Source organism: Sturnira hondurensis, unplaced genomic scaffold (assembly GCF_014824575.4).
Source record: "Sturnira hondurensis isolate 20B ecotype Veracruz unplaced genomic scaffold, ASM1482457v3 Scaffold0004068, whole genome shotgun sequence".
NCBI lineage: Eukaryota > Metazoa > Chordata > Mammalia > Chiroptera > Phyllostomidae > Sturnira > Sturnira hondurensis.
The window spans coordinates 5562515-5572838 of record NW_028076699.1 but is presented as its reverse complement, the minus strand read 5'-3'; the positions used below and the strand labels follow the sequence as shown (position 1 = coordinate 5572838).

Here is a 10324-nt window from a genome sequence, read left to right as displayed (position 1 = left end):
GGTCTTAAGGAAGAAAGGGTACTTCCATGGTGCACCTCACACCCAGCTCTGCAGTGGGAGGGGGATGGGGGGGGCCCTTCCCAGACTCCTCAGACTATGGACCTGGGAAGAGGAGGGCAGCAGTTCAGGAATGGAGGGCTGGGAGGCTGGTGCCCTCCTGATTTTTCGAGCGATGGGAAGCCTCTTCCCTTCCTCTGCTTCAGTGTCTTTACGGCTCTGCAGCGTAAGGCCCAAAGGTATATCCTCTCCCCAAAGTGCACACAGAACAGGCTGTGGGGCCAGGTTCCCCTTTGCCCCCTGTGAACCTCCGGGAGGTACGCCGGGGCTGAGGAGAATGCAGGAGATGGTCTGAAACTGTCCTTGGGCACGTCTCTCTCTGCCTTAAAGCAAAGCATTCGCCAAAGCAAGCCCGAATGGCTGAGGAACTCTGTTCCGTTTGTGGGGACTGATCTCAGGGCCTTGCCTGCAGAGCGAGGCCCAGGCCAGGGGCAGAGTGGTCTGTCCACGCTGTGGCTATCGAGACAGGGCCCTGGGCAGGCAGGTTTGTGCCCTGCCTCTTGCACGTGACAGCTCAGGCAGGCCTGTCCACACACTGACCACCCAGGTTTGGGCTCTAGCTGGACGGGCCAGCCCACTTATGTTGTAGCCACCTGGACAGGCTGGTCCGCACTCTGGCTGCCCAGCCCAGCCAGTCTGTGCTGTGACAGCGTATATTGGCACAGTAAAGAAATGCTGGCTGGAGTATGGTTGCTAAGTCTACAAGACTCAAAAACCAAATACCTTTATTTAGTTATCACTGACTTTGCAAACACAGAAAAGAATATAAAACTTAACTTCTCTTTATCCCTCAGGCTTCTGGGAGTCTTGACCCAGAGCCAACTGGGCAGCTTGTACGAAGCGTCCCAGGCGAGCCTGCCCCTGGGTCCTGGCTGGCCCGCCAGCACACCCGCCCAGAGCGAGGCAGGCCCAGATGTTTCCAAGGGCCCGGGCAGCCCTAGTCAAGACACCCCCATCTCCGCATCATGGGAGCTTTGTGAGAGATAACCGGTGGGCTGAGACCAGACAGGCCGAGGCATGTGGAAGGCAGCAGGCCTTGGTCTTGGGCTGGTCCCCGCTTGGGAGAGCTGTCTGAGGCCACATGTTACGGGGCCGGGCAGAGGCTGGCCTGGGCCGGGACGCAGAGGGGCAGGCCTGGAGGCTGCTGTTCTGTCTTCAAGAGTGGAAAGCAGTGGTGGCCGCAGGGCTGTCGGACAGGGCGGCGCCTCGAGCCTGTCTGGGCACCTGGCCCGGCCAGTAGTGCCCCTTTCCCCCGGGAGGGAGTGGCCAGGGTGTGAAACACGCAGGTTGGAGTCCTCGCCCTGACTTGCTCTAAGACCTGGAATACGTGTTTTCACCCCTAACTCTGTCATCCGGAAAGTACAGCCCATACCCCCTGCCTGCTGTCCTTACGGACCGTCGCTGGGGGAAGTCACAGCCAGGGCTGGGCTGTGCTGGCCCATCACTCCCCCACCGGGGTTTCCTCTGTGAGACTCCACTTTCTGTCAAGTGGAGCTGATACCGACCTCCCGAAGGAGGGGAGAATGTGGGAGGCTCGCCCCTGTTGGCTGCTCAAGAAAGTAGGACATTGAGACGCGACCCTTTGCCCAACCCTGGAGGCCTCCCTGGCCTCTACGGCTCTGCAGGCTCAGACGTTGGTCTCCAGCTCGCTGATTTCAATGGTGCACTGGTCCAGGCTGGCAGCCGCCGGCTCCTCATCCTGCTCCACCTGGACGGGGACATGGTGGGGGCAGGCGGGGCCCAGGGTCAGCTCTGAGGCCTCAGCCACGCTTTTCACACAGCCATTCTGCTGAGTTGCCATGATCTCCCGGAGGCTCACCGGCTTGGTCTCGCAGGGCAGCAGTTTCTGGAGAGAGGAGATAGGCCTTAGTAGCCACTAGAAGGGCTGAGGGTAGACAGTAGGGAGGACTGAACATGCAAGGGCTGGGAACGATGCCATCGGTTTTCCGACAGATGTGCTGTGGGGCCTCTCTTGGCTGTCCTGCCTTCTCCTGGGGCTGTCCTAGTAGAGGAGGGAATCTGACCCACAGGGTGCAGTGAGGGAATTGGGTCCTCTGCTTGGGCCTCAGCATCCTCCCTGTGGAGGGGGGCAGCCTGCTACCCGTGGTTGTTGAAGGAGCCCTGAAGCCCCTGAAGCCCCTGCAGATGTGCAACATCTGCATTGCTGTCGCTGGCCCAGCGCCACCCTCACGCTGGGGCACAGCTCCCCGAGGACGGGGCGTTAGCATCTTTTGTTCCTTCCGTGTCTGGAGAGGAGTTAGTCACCTCCAGTACCAGATTGGAAACCGAGGCAGTCATGGAGACTGAAGGCCCCTTGGATGGCGAATGGAAGATCGGTGCCCATTCCACCCAAACTCCACACGCTGGGGGCCTTTGGGTGGCTGGGCTAGGACGGAGGTATTGTTCTCACCTCGGTGACTGTGTCCTGAGTAAAGTCCTTCCGGCAGATATGGGCCATGATCCCTGCAGCCAGTGCATCACCCAGCACGTTAATCATGGTGCGGAAGCGGTCCCTGGTGGGCCAAGGGGGGCCGTGAGCAGTGGACAGTTGCAAGGGGAGCCGGGAGAGGGCAGGGTGAGCAGCCCCTGTGCACAGCAGCTGCCAGGGCAGAGCCCCCAGCGAGGCGCTTTCCTGGTGCTCTGCAGCCCACCACTCCCTCAGTGGTGGGGAGGTGGGGGTGCTGGGGGTGGGGTGCAGGTGTACAGGGCTTCACGGGTACATGGCCACACAGAGGAATGGGCCTGTGCTCAGCATAGCCCAGGCCTGGTTTAAAAGTTCACACTTACCCTCTTGAAATTCTTCATAATTTGTAAACAGGGTACCCCAGATTTTCATTTTTGAAAACCGGGCTTCACAAATTATGCAGCCAGGCCAGTGTCAATGCATAAGGCACCCCACTGTGCCAAACTAGGGGGTTTCCTCTGCCCACCCCAAAAGCCTGCTGCAGGAGGTGAGGGGGTCCAACCTCACTCACAGAGCCCAATCGACTGCGATGATGAGGGTGATGTCGTCAGTGGGCAGTCCCACAGAGGTGAGCACAATGACCATGGTCACCAGCCCAGCCTGGGGGATGCCAGCTGCCCCGATGCTGGCTGCTGTGGCTGTGATGCTGCAGAGGGGGTAGGGAGAGGAAGAGGAGAAGCAGGGGGCAGGGTGCCGTGTTGGGGCCCTGCCCCAAGGGAGGCCGGAATGCCTGCACTTCTGGGACAGCCCTATGGGCAGGGGCTGTTAGGAAGGCCGCAGCAAGAAGTTCTTGTTGGGGTAACAGGTTCCTGCCTGAGGTCTGATAGCCGCATGGGCCCCCATCCTGGCCTCAGCAGAACCTCCTGAGGCGTTTGTGGAAAACCCTTTGTCAGGAGCCGATGCTTCTGTGGGTTTCCAGGAAGCTGCACAGCTCTACCCAGCCTCCCTCTGGGGCCATGTCCGCAGGGTCAGACTTGTGCCCTCAGGCCAGCATGGGAGGCCTTCCCCTCAGCCTCTGCCTCTCAGCTCAGCACCTTCTCTCAGCTCCAGCCACACCAGCAGCCCCTCCATTGTCCCCAATCCTGCCCCTGGCCTCTGCTTCCTTTGTGCTTGCCTGCAGGGCCCTCCCTCCGGCTCTCGGCTCCCCAGCCTGCTCGGAGCTCCCCACTCTGCAGGACACTGCTGGGGAAGGAGCTCAGTCAGTGCTGCCAGTCACAGAGGTCAGGTGATGGCCCCAACCCTAGTGTTGGCTTGCTGTGTGGCCTAGAATGAGCCCCTCACCTTCTTTGGGCCTCAGAGACCCCCTCAGTTCTGGGAGTCGGAGCATCGGAACAGCAGCCGCCCTTCTACCCCAGTCTACCTGGGCGTCGGGGGGGTGGGGTCAGGAGCACACCTGATGGTGATGATCTGGCCGAAGTCCAGCTCGTAGTTGTTGACCTGGGCAATGAAGATGGCAGCCACAGCCTCGTAGAGCGCCGTGCCATCCATGTTGATGGTGGCGCCCACGGGCAGCACGAAGCGGGCGATGCGCCGGTCGATGTGGTTGTTCTCCAGCAGGCACTTGAAGGTGATGGGCAGTGTGGCTGAGCTGCAGGCAGAGAGGCCAGTGCCTGCCCACCATCCTCCTCTAGGATGGTCAGGGCCTCTGGGTTGCCAGGCCATCATGGGGGAGAACAGGCTGAAGGGGCTCCCCGGCTCGCCCTGCCCCTGTGGTGTGGAGGCCGACCCCCATTCGGATGGAGGGAGCGGACCTGAGGCATGTGGGCAGCCGGGGGAGGGGAAGGCCTCAAGAGATCATAAAGGCTTTCTTCCATTTGGGCAGGGGTGCACCTCAGGCATTACATTTCAGAAATTAGTCTTGTTACCATAACTACCTCTAATTTTGTGAAGCGGGCTTTACTGCCACTTTCCAGGATTCTGTGGCTGTGGACAAATGATGCCTGAACAGATGGACAGAGCTAGGCCACCACCACCTCCCCTGTACTGCCCACTGCCGAGGGCTACCTGGAGGAGGTGGCCAGTGCGATGAGCAGGGCCTGGAGGACACCGCGGATGAAGACGATGGGGTTCTTTTTGGTGATGAAGAAGTAGAGCAGGGGCAGGATGAAGAGGCCATGGACCACCAGCCCACACACTACAGTGACTGCGTAAAAGCCCAGCTTTTTCCCCACAGCTGTGGGGTCATCCATCTCCAGGATCTTGCCGGCAATGAGGAACACAATACCAAAGGGGAAGTACCTGTTGTGGGGTCAGGGCAGCCAGCTCAGAGCCAGGCAAGTGAGGGTCCCAGGAGGCCCTGGCACTGTGTCTCTGCCTGGCCTGACCTCCCTGAGCCTGCCGGGGCTCGGAGGGCTGAATGAGACTGAGCACCAGGTGCCTGGTACACGGCATCATCAAATTATTGCCCTCAGCCAACCTGGCCCTGCAGAGCCTTCCTGCCCCTTCTCTGAGGAGCATGCCTGCCCTCTGCAGGTCCGTGTTTCAGCCCATCAATGCCATAGTCTGCGTGCGTGACCTTGGGCAGACCTCTGCATTTCCCCATCTAAACTGTGCAGGGTTGGACTAGAGATTTCTAAGGTCTGAGCTCTGAGCCCAGGAGTGGCAGCTGGTTCTCCCTGCCAGAGTTTCCTTCCTCCAAAAGCTGAGCTGATGAGCACCATGTGATGGGGAAACTGGGCCAGCAGAGCAGGGCCAGGCTTAGCTCTTAGCTCTCCTCCAGTGGGCCCAGCTGGGCCAGAAGTGGCAGGCCCGGGGCTGGAACTAGGCCCAGTCAGGGCTGGGGATCCAGGGGAACACGTGTGACTCTGGAGGCCCCAGGCCAGGGCTCAGTCTCCTGGGCAGTCCACTCCTAGGAGAATGGAGGGTGGGGCCCTGGGGGCCCTCTGTCTGCCCAGGGCAGGAGTGGAAGGGGGTGGGGAAGGAGAGGCCACCCCCATCCCACCAGGCTTACCACACCGCCACTGCCACGATCTTCATGACTGACTCATTGAGGCACTGGCAGAAGCTGACCAGGGGGGTCCCGCTGTCACCCATGCGGCCCAGCATGATGCCTGCAGGGGCAGGGACACATGAGCATATCACTGACCACACAGGCCAAGGCAAAGGCATGTGATGGCTGCACATGACAGTACATGCCAGTGGCAAGGTGGGGACAGACCCCTATGCACACACCGATCTCGCCCTTAGCTGACTTCCCAGCGGCCTCCATATACCAGTGTTCCCCTACTCTCCCTTCCCTTCTCCTTGGCCTCCACCCAAGGACCAGGGCCGTGACCTTGCAACAGCGCTCTCCTTTCTTCCTTCTCTCTCATCCTTTTTCCACACATCAGAGAGTGTCATCTTCTTCAGACAAACATGTTCCCTGCCAAACACCCCCACTGGCTTCCCTGATGACCTAGACCGTGACCAAGCTTCCTGCTGCTCCCAGCCCCACTGGATCTGACCCCTGTCCATACCTCCCACCTCCCTCTGGCTGCTCGTGCCTTCCTCTCCAGGCTCTGCATCGCTGGCCTTCCTTACATTTCTAGAAGACATCGAGCTCTTCATTGCCTCAGGGTCTTTGCCCACGTGGTTCCTGATGCCTGAAACATGGCTGCCCAGCTCGCCACCTGCCTTGGACACCCATCCCCACTGCCCTTCGAAAACTCCCAATTTGCCCTGGCTGGCGTAGCTCAGTGGATTGAGCACGGGCCTGTGAACCAGACAATCACGGTTCGATTCCCAGTCAGGGCACATGCCTGGGTTGCAGGCTGGTTCCTTGCAGGCTAACTACCAGCAGGGGATGCACAAAAGGCAACCATACATTGATGTTTCTCTCCCTCTCTCCTTCCCCTCTAAAGATAAATAAATAAATAAATAAATAAAAAAAAAAAAAAAAAAGAAAACTCCCAATTTGTTCTCCTTTGTCTCATCTCTTTCCAATCTCTTCATATCACTTATCACACTTATAATCATGATTTTCCAGTTGTCTGTGTTTCTGTTTCCTCCAATAGAAGGTTAGCTCCTTGAGGGCAAGAACTATATAGCAGCTGGCACATGGTAGATGTTCAACTACAGCCATTGAAGGAAGGGAGGGAGGGAGGGGGGGTGAGGGAGGGAGGGAGGGAGGGGAGGGGGAGAGGGAGGGAGGGTCAAGCCTGTCCCAAGGCCCCTGTTATTCTCCTATTGGGGTTCTAGACTCTTCTCCACTTGGAAGTGTTCTCATGTGACCAGTCCATGGGTGAGCTCCACGCACGTGAGCACAGTCAGGCCACTCTTCCAACCGTGATGGGTGCCTGCTCCCTCCTCAGGGGCTGCCCTCATGAAGCTACTGTACTCTGCTCCCAGAGGCTCACCGGCTGACTCAGCAAGGGAGGGGCAGGGCAGGGGTTTGAACCTGGCCTGTGGAACTCCAGAGAGGGCTCTTCCCCTGCCCCCAGAAACCCTGAGCCCACATTGTCTTTGGAACAGCTGCCACTGGGATGAGGTGGGGTGGGAGAGGCCCAATTGGAGGTGACACTGGCCTAGCCCTGCCCTCCTGGCCTGTGGTAACCTAAGTGAGCTCAGACGCAGGTCCCCTGCCTGCTCTGACCCTCTCCTCATCAGCCGCCACTTAGGTTGCCCTGGGGGCACCCGAGGGCTCTGGCTGGGTCCTGGTGTGCATTGGACCCAGGTGGGTGTGGGCTTCCTGCAACAGCAAAGGCCGATGAGACTCCAGCATCAGCCACAGCCCAGCACCAGGGAGAAGCTGGGAAGGGAGGCTGGGCTGAGGGGACAAAGCAAGGAGCTGTCCAATGTGCCCACAGACCTCAGACATGGGCAGCGTTGACACAAGCACTGCAGACTTGGGCATCACACAGGCACAGGTACACACAGGCTCGGGCACACACTACCCTGGGTACACACACACAAATCTGCATTCACCCACGCACAGTTACACATGGTCAGTAAACCCTTTGTGAATTGAGTCAGAGGGTCTCAGGAGTCTCATTTGCTCTGCCAGTAGATGTCCTTTTGTATGTTTCCACCCTTATGACAGGCGGTCGCTGAAGGTAGGAAAAATGTTCAGGACTGGGGACTCATTCTCCGATGTGCTGAGGGCACTTCCAAACCCTGTCCTGTCACGTGCTCGGGTCACTAAGGTCTAGCCCCTCTGCACGTCCCGTGTTTCGGCCAAGACGGTAAGAGCTCTATCATCCATCATTGCCCATCCGTTCACCCATCCATCTACCCATCTCTCCAAAGGATTTCACTGAGGGCCCCCTCCGGCTGGTCACTGTGGTGCGCAGGCTGTGGGGATAAACGGAGAGCAAGCCAGGCCCATCTTTGCCTGCATGGAGCTTCCGCCAGCTGCTGCGCAGACATTGAACAATTACACCAACGATTACATAACTGCAGTCGGGTCAAGAGTTTAAGGAGTAACCCAGGGCACCCGTCTGGGGAGCTGGGAAGACCTTCCTGAGGAAGTGGCGCTATGGAGCGCCCCCATCACTACCACCCTCAAGGATGAGAAAGGGGCCGGGTGAGGGGGGTGGGTGCAGCCAGAGGAGGGAGTCATTCTCTGGGAGCTGAAAGGCAGTGTGGCTGGGGGAGGGAGCGGGGCAGAGAGGAGCAGGAGGCAGCCGGCTCCGCTGGGTGTCGGGCCCCTTTCCAGGTGGACGGGAGAGCCACTGGAGGCCACTGCAGGGTGCTTGTGACCCCGTGAGAAGGACACGCCAGGACAGGGGACTCTTTGGGCAGCCTTTGCCAAAACCAGTTGAGAGATGACAGTAGCCTTGGACCAGGGTGGACAGAGGGAAATGCAGGGACGGCAGACGGATTTCAGATTCTGGCTGTGGGCTGAGACAGAGGGCGAGGCAGCAAATGACCCCCAGATTTCTTGCTATGAACAACCAGAGGATGGGGAGGCTTTTTACTTGAAAAGAAAACCGTGTGGATTAGTCAGGGAAGCAGGAGGGAGCCTCCCAGGCTGGGCTGATGGGGAAGGTTGATGCCCATTTTAGAAGGGCAAGGTAGATCGTTCTGGGTGGGAGAGGAGGTGTCCCCAAAGGGAAAGGTTCTGTGTGTGTGTTTGGGGGGGGGCGGGCTGAGGCACTGCAGGCAGGGACAGATCCATGGGTTTTGTGGGATCCGAAGCCTGTACAGTGTGGGGCCCTCTTTAAGAAAAAGAATACAAAGTCAAAAACAAAATAAGGCACAGGCCTCAGCAGGAGCCTGTGCTAGTTAAGCTTCACCAGCTTCAAGATGTGGAGCCTGTGGCTGGGGGTCTTGGGACCCAGGGAGAGTAGCACAGGGAAGGGAGTGGTCAGGCGGGCCAACTGTGGGCTGAGAAAAGGCGCCCACAGGTCTCAGGAGAGAGGCCGGGAGGAGAAGCCCCTGCCAGTGCGGGTGGGAGGAGGAATAGGGCTTTAAACAAACAGTAATGGCTGATAGTTTTTAGATTTTTTCTGTTTTTTTTCCTGTTTTTAAAATATTGTTAACTGCCCCCTCCCCCCCCCCAGTCCCCAATATTCCCAGACCTCAGTAGAAATTTCAGGAACAGGAGGGGCCAGAGGCATGGTCTTTTTTGAGGGAGGACCACCCCCAGGAGGCACACTGGCCCCCAGGGATGGAGAATTCGAGTGAGAAACACTGGCTCCACCAAGGGTGGGGAGGGGATGGGGGTGGTGCTGGAGCCAGTCCACTGGGTGGGAAAGGAAGGAACGACCTGGAAGACGGGAGACTCTAAGGTATTCGGGTTGCTGGATGCGGTGACGCAGGGAGGGGTAGGTGCAGGGAGGGACCAGCTCCCCAGCACTGCAGGGTGACATGGGCAGCACGTACCCATGGTGGCAGAGAACATGACGATGCCCAGCACGTTCATGCCGTCGCTGGTGTCAGGCTCTGACTTGTAAATGATCTCGGGTGGTGGGGTCAGGTCCAGGGCGAAGTTCTGAATGCGAGAGCCATTCTCTTCCTGGACCCCGTAGATGAGGATCCGGCGAGAAGGGGCCTCCTCTGATGGCACTTTGGGGGACTCGACGACAGGTGTGGTCTTGGTGCGGTACTGGTGGGCGACACCCCAACCAGGAAGGGGTCAGGGCCAACGTGGTTGTTAGTATCGTCAACAACAAAAATAAAACATCTTGGCAGCACATTTGTATCCACTCATGAACTATTTGATTGACAATAACCTTGTAAGGTAGGCAGGTCAGGGATTATTATCAATATTTTACCAAAAAGAAAACTGATTCCTTCATTCACCTACACACACTGCCAGCTGCACCTCTCTCCATCCTTCCCCCCTCTTCTTCCTTCTAAGCATCATCGCACCCTCGTCGGTCCCTCTCTCACCATTTGCCTGTCTGTCTCTTTCTTCCTCTACCTGGGCAATTCTCCAACACCCATCCGTCCCTCCCAACCATCCAATGTCCACCCACCCAGTGGTCAGCCGGCCCCGCCTTCCACTGATGGACACTTGGACCTGCCCTAGGCACACCTCCTGTTACGGCAACTCGTTTCACTGAACTTCGCAGGTGTTGTGGTTTTTGTTGCTGTTGTTTCAAACAGAAAGTAAGGCCCTCCACCAGCAAAAACATTGTTACTTGTTTCCCTGCAACTCTCGTTTTATTGTGGTGGTGTGGAACTTCACCTGCAGTAGCTCCCACTTTTGCTTGCATTTGAAAAGCTCCGCTTGCCCCAAGCCTTCTCGATGAGTTGGGGTCCCAGCTGCGAAGAGCCCCTGAGCTGCCTGCATTTCCTCCTCTGCCCCAGGGCATTTCCGGGTCTTTCCTTCTCATGCTACAGTTCCTAGGAACCCAAACAGGGAGTCTCCTACCCTCCCCC

At 58.2% G+C, this 10324-nt stretch overlaps 1 protein-coding gene across 2 annotated transcripts in view; it reads right to left on the bottom strand.

The window, feature by feature from the left end:
• Positions 1 to 765: 765 nt before the first annotated feature.
• The window catches only part of SLC1A7 (solute carrier family 1 member 7), a 47554-nt gene continuing 37995 nt past the window's right edge, over positions 766 to 10324 (bottom strand). For both annotated transcript variants that reach the window (XM_037043248.1, XM_037043249.1), the window contains 7 exons: positions 9323 to 9545; positions 5472 to 5571; positions 4526 to 4759; positions 3915 to 4109; positions 3033 to 3167; positions 2468 to 2570; positions 766 to 1903 (listed from right to left, as the gene is read on the bottom strand). In XM_037043248.1, coding sequence (XP_036899143.1) covers positions 1685 to 1903; positions 2468 to 2570; positions 3033 to 3167; positions 3915 to 4109; positions 4526 to 4759; positions 5472 to 5571; positions 9323 to 9545 — 1209 coding nt within the window. In that variant the 3' untranslated portion in view covers positions 766 to 1684. The remainder of the gene's footprint in view (positions 1904 to 2467; positions 2571 to 3032; positions 3168 to 3914; positions 4110 to 4525; positions 4760 to 5471; positions 5572 to 9322; positions 9546 to 10324) is intronic.